At 46.9% G+C, this 13,262-nt stretch overlaps 2 protein-coding genes across 2 annotated transcripts; both read right to left on the reverse strand.

The window, feature by feature from the left end:
* Window positions 1-43: 43 nt before the first annotated feature.
* Window positions 44-5,147, reverse strand: LOC125307503 (zinc finger protein 319). The gene is made up of 3 exons (XM_048263517.1): window positions 4,753-5,147; window positions 4,506-4,650; window positions 44-3,746 (listed from the first exon to the last, which is right to left on the reverse strand). Exon 3 carries the CDS (start codon window positions 3,553-3,555, stop codon window positions 1,765-1,767), a length of 1,791 nt encoding a protein of 596 aa, XP_048119474.1. The 5' UTR covers window positions 3,556-3,746; window positions 4,506-4,650; window positions 4,753-5,147; the 3' UTR covers window positions 44-1,764.
* A 214-nt stretch (window positions 5,148-5,361) lies between these two features.
* On the reverse strand, window positions 5,362-12,911 carry jph3a (junctophilin 3a). Its single transcript, XM_048263516.1, has 6 exons — window positions 12,632-12,911; window positions 11,515-12,382; window positions 9,180-9,945; window positions 8,878-9,002; window positions 7,229-8,559; window positions 5,362-6,973 (listed from the first exon to the last, which is right to left on the reverse strand). The coding sequence occupies exons 2-6, from the start codon at window positions 11,894-11,896 to the stop codon at window positions 6,893-6,895; spliced, it is 2,685 nt and encodes an 894-aa protein (XP_048119473.1). The 5' UTR covers window positions 11,897-12,382; window positions 12,632-12,911; the 3' UTR covers window positions 5,362-6,892.
* Between the last annotated feature and the right edge of the window lie 351 nt (window positions 12,912-13,262).

Genomic DNA, 13,262 nt, shown 5'->3' on the forward strand with positions numbered 1-13,262 from the left:
GGCTAATCGAATTAAACTGATGTTCAAGCTCAAAGTAGAAGAATTTATATTTACATGAAAAATGTTTTTATTTGTAAGTGCTAAGTACTTGTTGATGGTTACATACAGTATATTGAAGATCACTTATACATTTCACTCACGTTACATGGCTACACAGTTTTCGAGAAAGTTAGAAAAGCTGTAACACGATGTTATGAAATCAAGTACGACCATGCTAGAGATTCCAATACTAGTGTTCGAGTGGCAACGGGTCACATACAATCCTTTGGCTTAAGCTCAGTCCCTAATAACTCAAAGCTCCTTTTACTCACAATCATTTATACATGTTCAGTCAGCTTATGAAAAAAATCTTCTTTTTTTTCTCCTTTTTTAAACACATTACTAGACAGAAACACAAATATTGTCATTATACTCAAAAGAAAATCACAATCATTTCTGAGCAGAGAGACAAGAACTACAGAAACATAAGCACTGTTACAAGTTAAAAAAAAAAGTTTGAGCAGTCGCCCCACTGGTATGCTTGCACACTTCAAGTATGCTTTTTCTATAAGATGCCTCATGAATAGAGGATACTCAGTAACATGTCTAAAGCTGTAAGTAGACCTGCATTTAAAGACTGGTAGGAGGAAGAAACTATAGGGGCGGCAGAGATGATCCATGATGAGCTGAGAGAAAGAGAGAGCGTAAAGTCATGCTTAACATTTTCACATGAGAGAAAAAACAAACATAGAGAGCAGAAATTAAGTTTGCACAGTTCACAGCTGATATAACACAGATACTATGCAAATTCTACCACTGTCTGTGAAAGTTGTTATAACACATCTATTTACAGACATTTTGACAATAACCCAGTTACTGCAGAACAGATGTGCTTATTTTATTCTGTCCTGGTTGGTTTGTCCAAGTGGCTTCAAATTTGCCACAAATAATCCCTTCTCAAAATTCAACAGGTACAAGGTGTCAAACATACCTATATGTGGTCCAATAAGTGAAACAGCAAAAACTGTTGAAGGGACAAACTGCTGAGTCAGTACTAAGTGAGTCAGTACTAAGTATCATATTTAACAATACTTGGTGATGGAATACATTTAAGCACTTCCTTAAGCAACATGAAGAATTTACAGGCATTTTTGGATGAATGTCTTTTGCCTTTAGACTAGTATCAATGATCAGGTGAGGACACCTCTTCATACATGTATTGTACATTCGTGCAAAGATATCCATTGGTTTTGGGGATAGCATCATAGCACTGGATAGGTTACATTAAATAAACGCATCTTCACTTGTATCACAATGAAAGGACACTGATGTCATTGTTCACAGGTAAAAAATAAGTCAACAATATATGATGAATACGATAAAATACATAAGTGCTTTCTGTGTTCATGGCACTTGAAGATTCCTGTGCCCATATGTTCAACCTTCAGAATTTGGATAAGAGGCCAAGAAGTACTGCACATGTCACAGGAGATTACAGATAGTATGGCTGTCACACTGACAGCACAGTATGAGAAATGATTTTCTGCAATTCCAACAAAGTCTTACAGTTTGTGCTTAAGATATTTCCTTTGTGAAGAAACAACCAAAAAGGAGGAGGCAGGCATAAAAGTTGGCCTGTTAGAAGTGCATAAGACAAGAATATCGTATAATGAGGCAGTGTGTGAATACATGGCCGATGTAACACTGTAATTCTAACTATCAAGGAAGTAAAGGTGCTACGTAAGTTTATGGGTTCATTTTTTCGAAGACCAGTGTATGCAGCCGTTACTGTATGCAGGGGGCCACAGGGTAACCCCCACCTTCCGCAGTGTGCTGGACAGTGTGCTCCTGGAGTGCGCACAGGTCTCCGAAGCGCTCGCCACACCACACACATTTGAACTGGGCCTCTCTGGAGTGGACGCTGCCGTGCTTGGCCAGGTGCTCACGCTGCTTGAAGCCCTTGTCGCAGGTCGGGCATTTGAAGGGCTTCTCGCCCGTGTGGACCCGCCTGTGACGCTGCATCTCCGAGGAGTACTTGAAGCGCTTCTCGCAGTCGGAGCACTTGAGCGGCTTTTCGCGGGCCGGGTCGCAGTGGTGCTGCACGAACTCCGAGGACGACACGAAGCGGCGATCGCAGAGCGAGCACTTGAGCGGCTTCTCCGTGCAGTGCGCGTTGTTCTGGTGGCGCTGCAGCGTCGAGGACTTCTTGTAGCCTTTGCCGCACACGTCGCACTTGTAGGGCTTCTCAGACGACGAGGCAGCCGCGCCACACTTGTGCTTCAGCAACTCGCCCGACTGGCTGAAGCCCTTCTGACAGGCGGCGCACTTGAACAGGCTCTCGATGCCGTGCACGTGCTGGTGGTAGAGCAGGTGGGACGGCTGCAGGAAGCCCTTGTCGCAGAGGTTGCACTTGAACGGCCGGTCGGCGGGGTTCTTGTGCGTGCGGCGGTGACGGACCAGGGCGTACTGCTGCTTGAAGCTCATCTGACACTCCTCACACTGAAACGGCCGGTCCTCCGAGTGGGTGCGCTCGTGCTGGCGCAGATCAGACTGGCGCTTGAAGCCCTTGTCACACGAGCTGCAGCGGAACGGGCGGTCCCCGGCAGGCTGGCATTGGTGGTGCAGCAGCTCGGACGACTCCTTGAAGTGCATCTCGCACAGGTTGCACTTGAACAGGTGCTCACCGGAGTGGGAATACATGTGACGCACCAGGTGGGAGCGGTGCTTGAAGGTCTTCTCGCACACGGCACACTTGTAGGGCCGCTCGGAGCTGTGCGTGCGCTGGTGGTGCTGCAGGTGGGAGGCCTGGCTGAAGCTCTTGTCGCAAATGGTGCACTTGAAGGGCTTCTCGCCCGTGTGCACGCGCTCATGGCGTGAAAGTTCAGACAGGTGACGGAAGCTCTTGTGGCACACGGAGCATTTGTAAGGTCGGTGAGGAGTGGAGCCGTCATATGTGGAGGTGGACGATCCTTCACCGGTGTTGGCGGAGGACGAGGAACCGGGGTTCCCTGAGGAGCCTGGGCGGTACGTCTTCTCACAGATGGAGCACTTCATGGGGTTGCTCCCAGTGTGTTCCGTGTGGTGCTGCGCCAGCGAGGTGAGCAGCGAGAACCCCATCTTGCACACGCCACACACAAATGGCTTCTGCTCCACCTGAACACACTGGTGCTCCAGGAGATCGGTAGCCTGCTGGAAGATCTTCATGCACTGGGTGCACTGGAAGGAGCGATCCTGATTCACCATGCACTGGTGCTCGTGCGGGTTGGCCAGGTGCGAGATGTCGTGCCCGCAGGCGCCACACTTGTGGCTGCCCTCGCTGCCCACCTGCAGGGAGGGCTGCTGGGCTGGCACCGGGTGTGGCTGGGAGTGTTGGCTGTGCGGAGGCGGTGCCAGGGTAGGGTCTGGCTGCAGGACTATCCCGTAGACGGCGCTCCCCAGCGGGTTCTCTGCCCCGTGGGGGAGAGTGTGCACCACTGGGGGAGGCACTACAGCGTGCTGCTGCCAGGCCTCCGACATCCTGCCGCTGCGCACGTATGGATTCAGTTTTGAAGATGAGAGAGGTGGACCGTGGATCATGAAAGTTGTCCCTGATGGGGGAGAGTGAGGACCAGGCCACCAGCAGAGCAACCTAAAGTGTGACTGTCCAAGTGCACTGTGGTGTCAAAGCCACCTGTTTTATTTTTGGTACACCAACACCATGTGTAATTAATGTTAGGAACAAGATGTTCCACTAGTGCAGGTTGTGTCCTTCTTTACAGGCAAAACCCCTGTGAGGAAAAGGAAAGGTATAGGCTACTAAAACATGATGTCTAATGTATAGCAAAATGTCTTGTTTATTTTAAAAAATAAAGTGTACAATTGATTAATATTCAACCTGGCAATGGAGTGCTAAATGCACCCGTTTGTATTACAGAAATTGCACATGACCATAAAACCAAGTTTCACTACAGACTGTATGTCCAAATTTGCATGAATAATTAAATCACTGGACTAATTAACGGCAATTTTTTTATTTTTAAGCGGCATGGCAACAATTTGGCAGCTGTTCTTGCCAAACAGTCGAACTAGCCTACCTGGTTCTAAAAGCGGCAACCCTTCATGCTCAGTGGCATATTTTCATCTTAAGACAAACAATAGTGTCACCTTTTCGCCATGCATTCGCTCGAATACGTTTCACGAAGAAACAAATCATAACGTTGGTGTGCTAATGTTAACCAATGTCGAGACAAACCTAGGGTGCTGGCATAACCGCTAAATTTTATTCAAATACAAGACGCTTGTCTGTTTTTGATGTTATTATGTGACCAGGTTACTGAAGCTTGACCAATTAGCCTACAAGTATTAAGATTGGTTTCTCGAAAGCAAACTGATGAGGCGAACTATGGACACAACTGCACTGTATAGCCAAAAAACAGCCATATACGTCATTTTTTTCATTCGCTGCACAGCAAGCTAGATACATTGTTTCGTCAGTTGCAGGAATGTCTAGGTGGATTCAATAAATAGTTATTGTTACGATTGCCTACCTCTATCTCGCCGTTCGATGAACCATGGTAATTCGGTGAAATAGGATGTAAGTGGACAAACACTATTTCTCCGAGGGCTTGCGGCCCTGATGGTGATTCGAATCCGCGGACCTGCCCCCGAACACGGCCACCCTGTATTCAGAATCTCAAAAAAAATAATGCATTGCATTTTAGATACATATCTTCATATCGCAACGTTATATCGCCATGCATTTCTATTGAAATGGCTGTCCACAAATTACTGTACCTTCAAAGACGGGAATACTAAGGAGAATATTGTGCAAGTTTGCAGACGACGAGACGAGAGTCCATTGTGAATGCACTCACCGGAAACAGAACAGTGCCAGTTAACATTCTTGAGATATTAAAATTACAGAACTACAATAGATCACTCGTAAAGATGAAGTAATAAAACAGGATTTTTGTGACATACAGTATTCTGTCATATTAAATGCATCCGTTAGTCATGTCTGTTTCCAATACGTCCCATTTAGGCTACTCCGGTTTTTGTGCAAAAATGATGGATGGAATTAGGGATACGTCTCGTTATTATCAACCACTGTCTTACAGTAGGTAGCCTAATTATCCCAAATAATTATCCTAGATTTGTTCCCCAAATGCACTTGGCTGATTTGCAGGTTGTTTTGCCGCCAAATTCCATTGCATTGGGAACCAGGAGAGAGAACACTAGGCTAGGCTATTGTTATATCAGTTAAGATAACTAATATTAATATATCCTACAGGGCCGACACAACTGTTGGCTATTGATGTGTTAAAACCGTTAAGTAGGTTATCTTACAGAGACTGGATGCATTAAAGTGTCAGCACAGGTCATATGTGACAAATGAGAGACACATTAACTTCAAACATATTTATTAATTTTCCACATAACTTGGAAACAACCTCATAAATCATTGAGTAAGAAAAGGCATGCTTTGGCATGCAATGATTTCACAACATGATGATGTCACTGGGTGAGTAGTATAAAATATACAGTAGCAGTTTTATCATTCAGTAACTCAGATAATTTCAGTCAGGTTCCACTGAGAAACGTAAGCTGGCATTTTTACACTGTTGTCCCTATTGTCGCCTATGTTGCTGGATAGAGAGACAGGCAGAAATTCACACAGAGTAACACCAGAAGAAAACAGGCTTAACAAACATGCTGTAAAAATCTCCTCAGGCTCATCAGATTTAATAAGCCATCTCTAAAGTAAACAGCTTTTTCTAGTTTTATCAGTTCAAATATGTATTGGGATAGAGACAGATCGTTCCATGCCCCAGCCTATGACCTCAGAATGCCACCTAAACAAAGCCTGCTTGCTGGGATGATTTTTCAAGTAAAAAAGGCACTCAGCATTTTCAAAGATGTCTTGCAAACTGTTAAAAGATGCTAACTGTTGAGTAATATATAATATATTTTTTTAAAGCAGTGGTCATAAGATAACAGTCTCAAACTTTACAGAGCGTGAGCCAGAATACTCCACCAGCAATGTTCCGATGTGTGTGTGTGAGAGATGTAGGATGGTGAGGTGGTGAGGTGTGTTTTCAGGGAGACTGGGTATCCAGTGCAAGGATGTGGGGAGGGTGTGTTGGGGCAGGAAGATATAGTGTCCACGGTGCGCCAGTGTTAGCTTTGAAGTGAGTACAACAAAATGTTTTGATGAGCTTGTGCTGACACATCATAATATCGATGATGACCCGGGGATTGTGTTGGGTGTGAACATAATGGATGTGCACTCACCCAAATACAACATACATCTATACATTTTTTTCCCCTTAGCAATGCAGAGTATGACGATGAAGCCCTTTCAGATACAGTAGATCATACTTCTTACACTTAATAAAATTGGTGGTGTTGTTTTGCATGTGGTGTGTGGAGATATGGGGAAGCTATGGGTTCATGTAGTCTTGGCCTGGCTAAACAAAATCCTGTGCTATTTGCCCATGACCAGCTTACATGCGCTACAACGTCTTTGTACAGGGGACCATCTCACTACACTATTCTATCTTGCTGCTCAGCAGGCCTGAATCTCCTCTCAAAATATATTATGAATTTAAATAAATAAATACAAATAAATAAAACATCTCATTAAGAGAGTTAAAAGTTCAAATGAATAAGGTATAGGTCTCATATTTTAAAAACTAAATGTCCGTAGTTATCGCAAAGCTTAAACAATACCTTACATGGGCCTTTATATTGAGCTGAGAGGAAAACAAAGTTAGAATACTAAAACTAATGGAACGGTGACAGAAATACTTAAATACATCAGTGAGGATGTAGCACTTAGCCAATATGAATTTTGTCCAAAAAGTGGACTTAAACTAAAATAATGTGCAATTTATGATGGCAATGCTTATATCATTAATGCAGGCCATACATGATGTTAAATGAAGAAATGGATGAATAAAATGGCGACCCCGATGTTGAGTAAAATCACCATGACCACTAGAATGGAGCTGGAACCCTGCAAACAGAAAAGAGAGCATTTCGTCATTTACTCATGAAGTTCAAACCAACAGTTAACAGAAATTAAGTTGTTCATAAATTAACTGTATTTACATCTATTAGTAGTATTGCAAGTTGACACATTATAGGTCGCTATAACGGGACTATGCATAAACAATTTGGACACATATAGGGTTTTATACAGGACTATGGATAACAATAATACGGATAAAATGTCATATACTGAGTGAAAGGACTTTGTTCTTATACTTACTGAGTTTGATTTGATCAGGTTTAGATGCTCCCCCTCGTGTTCCAGTGTGATGGGGGATGATGTGAGGGGCGGGGAGAGGGTGACGTCCCTGTGCAGCGGCCACTCCTCCAGGTCCACCCCTACATTCAGGCTGTCCAGCATTTGTACCGAGTCCATGGACCCTTCTCTGGCCGAGAGACCCCAGTCTTTGCTTTCATGGTTCCTCAGCCTCAGTCTCTGTGAGTTGTGCCCTTTGGGACCCGCACACTCGTTGCCTGAGCCCAAGTGTTGCTGGGGGAAGGACTCTGGGGGCTGGAGCCTCATCTCCACCCTGTAGTCATCCACCCTCTCCTCGTCTTGCTCCAGCAGGTGGGAGCGGGAGGGGCTCCACTGGGGGGCGGTGTTCTCGGCGGCCCATCCCACGGGGGAGCACTTCCTATCCGGCTCGATGGGCTTGAAGTCAGACAAGGCGGGTTTGCCCACAACGTGATTGGACGTCGGCTGGCTCGGTTTGTGATTGGAGTAGACGTGGTCATGGGGTTTGCGATAGGAGGAGGGTGCATGCTGCTCTCGAGGGTTGTAATTGGAAGGGATGTGATCTTTTGGCTTGTGTTGTGTGGATATGTACTCCTTTGGCTTGTGATTGGAAGAAGCGTGCTCGTGGTTCTTGTGATTGGGCAGACTGTGCCCCAGAGCCTTGTGATTGGAATAGATGTGCACCTGTGGTTTGGAAGAGTCACGCTCACAGGACTTGTGGTTGGAAGAGGAGTTTTCCCACTCCCGATGGTTAGGCGCCGAGTACTGTCTGGAGCGGTGGTTCGACGGTGCATGCTTCCAGGGCTTCTGGTTGGAGGGCTTGTGTTCCCACAACTTCTCGGAGGGGGAGTGCTCGATGGGCTTGTGATTGAAGGAGACGTTCTCCCGTGACTTGTGATTGGCGTTGGTCTGCTCGTGGCCGTTCATGTGACCCAGCTCTGCCTCCTCCAGCAGGGATGGCGTGGTCGAGCGACTGCTCTCCCCCTTGCTCCCCCTCCGGGTGGGATACATGTCGGCCGACCAGCCGTTCCCTCCGCCGCCCCTCAGGTGGTCCACGCCCCCCCTCCCTTCCACCAGGACCTGGATCTCGGCCCCTCCCTGCTCGTCCACGGCGCCCTGGCGCATGAAGCAGGCGTTGCGGGCGCGGTGCGACGGCGGGCTGCAGGGCGGCGACGACGGGCTGCTCAGCACGGGGCTCCGCTCCGGCGTCAGGACGGGAGGCGTGGTGTCCGGCGTGCAGAGCTCCGGGCTGTCCGTGCCGGTCGACATCACCTCTATGTCCTTCTCCTTCCTCTCCTGCCGCTTGCACTCCAGCCCTGCGCACAGAGGCGAATGAGAAGGAGGGATGTTAGGTCAGAAAGCTACAATACAGCTTATGGAGGACAATGGAGACTTATGAGCCAATTAAGCATTACTCTGACACCCATGGGCTGACGTTCTTGAAAGGAAGGAGCTACTCAGTCCCTCAAACCAGAGCTTTGTACACATGATATTACTGACATTCTGTGGATGCATTTAATCAATTTGTAAATCATACATTCAATTACAACTATGTACATGACATGCATTAACATTGCCCCTTTGTAACTTGCCAAATTTCTGCCTTTCTGTGATACACATAAAAATGAACTGACCATTCCCATAGTGATTAAAGGAGGGGGAGAGTTCTTTGGCAATGACCCTGGCTAGACGGCATTCCTCCAGGGCTCTCTGTGCAACACCCTCGGCAGCCTCTGCTTTTCCTCTGGCATGGCTCATTCTGAAAAGACAAAACAATCAACAAATGTTTCAGTGCTATGTACAGAATCTCAAAATCAAGTGAGGAGTTATTATTGTTCTTGTGTGTGTGTGTGTGTGTGTTTGTGTGTGTGTGTACAGAAGCAACAATGTGAATCATGTATCATGACACACTGTATATAGTTTGTGAGGCCTATACCTGGACAGTGCTATTTCAGCCTTCTGCTTGGCGATGTCTGCAGCCTTCTCTGCGGCCTCCACAGCACGGTCCACCTTCTCCCGGATCTTGCTGGCGCGCAGTGGGATGAGGTTCTTCCTCTTGCCACTTACCAGTGCGTTCTGCTTGTACTTCCCCTCCTCCTTCGTGCCGTCGGGGAAGGTGGTGCAGCCATAGCCGTGACGTTTGTTGGCCAGCCACTCCCCTTCGTACCGCAGGCCGTCGGTGCGCCGGCAGACCCCCCAGCCCGTCCGCCAGTCGTTCCTCCACTCGCCGGCATAGATCTCCGTCACCGTGGCGTCCACGCTGTTGCCCAGCTCGACCTCGCCCAGGCTGACGTTGGAGTTGATGTCGGAGGCGGCCGAGCTGACGGTGCTCATGCCGGCCTCGCTGCAGAAGGAGCTCTGCTTGCTCAGCTGGCTGGCCAGGGAGCTCTTGGACTCCGAGCGGCGCAGCTTCAGGCCGCTCAGGATGGACTGACGGAAGCGGCCCTTCCTTTTCCGCTGCCGCTCGGCGTCGCCGTGAGCGGACAGCACGAAGCCGCCGCGCCCAACGGGGCTCCCCGCAGACCTGCCCACCCCACCAGCGCTGCCGTCCTCCTGCGACGGCCCCTCGCTGTGCTCCGAGCGCAGGGAGTTTATGGAGGTGCGCAGAGGGGAGAGAATGACAGCCGCCATGCCGTAAGGCACACTTTGTCGAACTCCGTATCCGTGTCGCATCCCCCCCAGCCACTGGCCTTGGTACGTTCCTAGGAAGGAAAATAGTTTTCAAGAGGGAAAATAAACTGTAGTTAAACAGAAAAACAATTCTCAAAAGCATACCAGATTCAACAAGCATTCAGTTATTGGAGACTGTAGTTGCAGACGTTTCAGCCATTGGTTGTGTTATTAAACTGAAGGTTTTGGATTTTGGGACATTGTATAGCCGTTTTATGGTTGCAAGTTGTTACTCAATTCCAGGGGTATTACTCAATTTCGATCATTTTGTCCCTAGTAAAAGATGTGGACCCAAATTGGTCTAAAAATAGGGACCGGGTTGAAAAATTCTTAAGTTTCCAAAGTCTGTGGCCATAGAAAGTTTTTTTTTTTATTTTGTTTTTACTAAGAATGAAATATAACACATACATTTTTAAATAATCTCGTTAAATTATCTGCCATTTATTGCGTTCTAATTGACTGTTTTCTACGTATTTTAGCAGCATTCCACACACGCAAATGAATGAACACGCACACGCTGTAGCCACTATTGAACAGTTCCGGCATCTAATTATCAAATTGACCCATGAACTGTCCTAGGTCCTGAAATTGAGGGAGGCACGTGGAATCACCATGGGAAGCGCCGATGTGTTGTAGACCTACTAATCGATCAGCGCAGTGATGAATAGGACATCCGAAATAAATAATCGAAATGAGTGCAAGTCTCCCAATTAGGCAAACATATGGGCCGTGGAGTAGAATGTTTTTTGTGGCGTTTTTAAAACACATATTCGCCGTGCGCAAAATCAGTGTTTTGTAGTTAGTATCAGGCGTTTCCTCCAAAATCGAGTTGCGTTTAAGGGGGTTATGAATCAGCACGGCAAAGAAACGAGGACTTGTTTCCGATATCCCACGGCCGGTGCTTCTCTTCATCGGCTAATGTAAAAAACCCTCCTCTCCGACAATAATTATCAAACAACCATGGCAGCACTTAAGTCAGCAAAAGACACATATTGCCACACGACCAATCAGAGCTCAGAACAGCATTCTCTGGTGACACGATGACCTGCCTGCTGTCTCTAGGTTTCCATGGCAATTTACTGTACAGAGGCGTCTTCAGACCAATGCAGAGAAGCCGAGTAAGCTGATATGGTGGAAGGGTAAGATCCATTTTAGTCCAAGTTGGACAGGCATCTTATCACAGTCTCCCTGCATGCAGCACCGTTAGTCATTATATAAGGCCATACATGTAGAAAGCCTTTTGCTGCCAAAAGGTATACCTATAGTAGGCTTATTCATGAACAGACTGCAGTCTTATATAATGGCAAAAAGCAGTTCCAGATGTGTGTAATTCCTGTTGTCACTTTGCCTACAGTGACCCCAACAGTGAACTACAGTGATGCTTGCCTCACATCGATACAGACATTGACATGGCCTAAGGTTATGGGGTCTTTTCAGCGCTAAGCTTGCTCCACCTATGTCTCCCCACTCTGCAGCAATACAAGATCATATAGATGCTACTAAAAGACAGAGATTGAATTAAAGGCATCCCCATCAATTCAGTTTAGTCTGAATGAGGAGAAATGAGCAGAAAAGGTGTTTACTAAGGGGTTCATACTCACCTCCATCAGAGTATGTCTCAGTGCCATATCCATCTTGTAAACCATTGCTCCAGGTCCCCTCATACTTAGCTCCGCTGCTTGTGCTCTCCAGCTGCCCGTAGCGGCCTTTAAATCCTTGTGTCCACTCGCCCCTGTACTCCCACCGGCCTTTGCTCTCCACGCCGATGCCGTGGCGCTTGCCTTGTGCCCATGTGCCTTGGTAACTGTTCCCGCTGGGCCAGGTGTACACCCCCAGGACCTCGAAGCCATGGCTCCAGGCCCCGGCATACTCCCCTTGGCCCTGGGGCCCCGTGCAGACCCCCCGCCCGTGGGCCTTACCCTGTTCCCACCCTCCACAGTACGACCCCCCATCATCAAAGTCAAACCTGCCTCCAGTGGACATGCATGAAACAGGTTTTGGCAAATCCTCAGAATGTCAAGGAAAACAGGTACTAATCAATAAAAGGTAGGTGTGGGGATAATGTGGTCGAGGTGAGATTAATTTTTTGCTCCTTTTCGGGGAAAGGCGTAGCTTTAAAAAAACAAAAACAAAAAAAAAAAAACAATAAAAAATACAAAAAGAAAAAAATATGAAATTAGGAAAGAACTGACTCAGATAAATCTGATGTAGAAAACTTCTCAGAGCATGTTCATTATTGTCGTCTCCTCCTGGCTCCCTGAAAGAGAGGTAGGGCCTACTGTAACAGCGCTGCTGCTTCCGTCATTGGGCCCCTCCACCCGTGGGCACGCTGATCGTGAGCTTCTCGATCCCTCTCCACTCCACAGTCCCTCGGCTCCGCTCCGCTCTCCCTTGCTCTCGTTCTCTTTCTCTCTCGCTCTTCTCCGTTGTTCTCTCTCTCTCTCACTCACTTGCACGCGTTGTGGAGATCTGTAGGCAAACAAGGCCTGTTTTTTTCCACAGCCTGAGATCCACACAGCAGCACTGATATGCTCAATCAGACATTACATCGCCCCCCTCGGCGTGCCGCACCGGCACACAAAAATGGAGAGATACAGGGGAAAGAATTGCACCACACCAGGGGTTTAAAAAATATATATATATTAATAGAGGTAAATTTGTTATGAATATGTAGCATGCAGTGAAAAATAGGATCGGAGGCCAGCTCTGTGTACAAACCTTTACATCCAGGTCTGGAGCAGTGTTCCTTCCCTTGCTTTGCTTTTTTTCTGCCTTCCGCTCTCCTTCCTCTCCAAGCTCCTGCTGCGATATGGAGCTGAAGCCTTTTCCCTTAGAAGATGCTGTGCCGGAGTCACAAATATCACCAATATTCCTCTCTTCAGCCTTTTGTATCTTCCCCTATAGGGTTTTGTATATCCCAATCTTTGTATTTAACCCATATCCATCCTAGCCATATGATGCTCAGTGTCTAGATTCTGCTCAACACAGGACTGTTCCACCCCAGCCAATACCCCTCCCCCACACATGCTGCCTCTTAAAGAGATAGAAACTGAACCACTGGAAGCACAGTTTGTATTTGAGCTCCACTGCGTCCCTGTGGGTATATGCTGCTTTTCCTAATTACGTAGCCTAATTTCTTCTCCTTCCTCTCTGGTTTAAAAAGAAAAAGAGATTGCAAAAATATGAGGGCAGGTATCAGGATTCTTTTGTTTATTTGATGCATTAAATCAGTCATTCTAAGCCCACTTTGGGGATGCATTGCTTTTTTCATTGTGGATTGTTTTTGTATGTAGAATATTGCAATTAGTTTATTGCTTTTCTTTTGTATTTGGAACACATCAAGAGAAAA

This window comes from Alosa alosa, chromosome 14, assembly GCF_017589495.1.
Source record: "Alosa alosa isolate M-15738 ecotype Scorff River chromosome 14, AALO_Geno_1.1, whole genome shotgun sequence".
In the NCBI taxonomy this organism is placed as follows: domain Eukaryota; kingdom Metazoa; phylum Chordata; class Actinopteri; order Clupeiformes; family Clupeidae; genus Alosa; species Alosa alosa.

Excerpts from the sequence above, each read along its gene's own strand:
- LOC125307503 (XM_048263517.1), bottom strand. The coding sequence starts at position 3,555 with ATGATCCACGGTCCACCTCTCTCATCTTCAAAACTGAATCCATACGTG.
- jph3a (XM_048263516.1), bottom strand. The coding sequence starts at position 11,896 with ATGTCCACTGGAGGCAGGTTTGACTTTGATGATGGGGGGTCGTACTGT. Across the intron at positions 9,946-11,514 it reads TGAGACATACTCTGATGGAG|GAACGTACCAAGGCCAGTGG; the intron begins GTGAGTATGAAC and ends TTTCCTTCCTAG. Across the intron at positions 6,974-7,228 it reads ACCTGATCAAATCAAACTCA|GGTTCCAGCTCCATTCTAGT; the intron begins GTAAGTATAAGA and ends TTCTGTTTGCAG.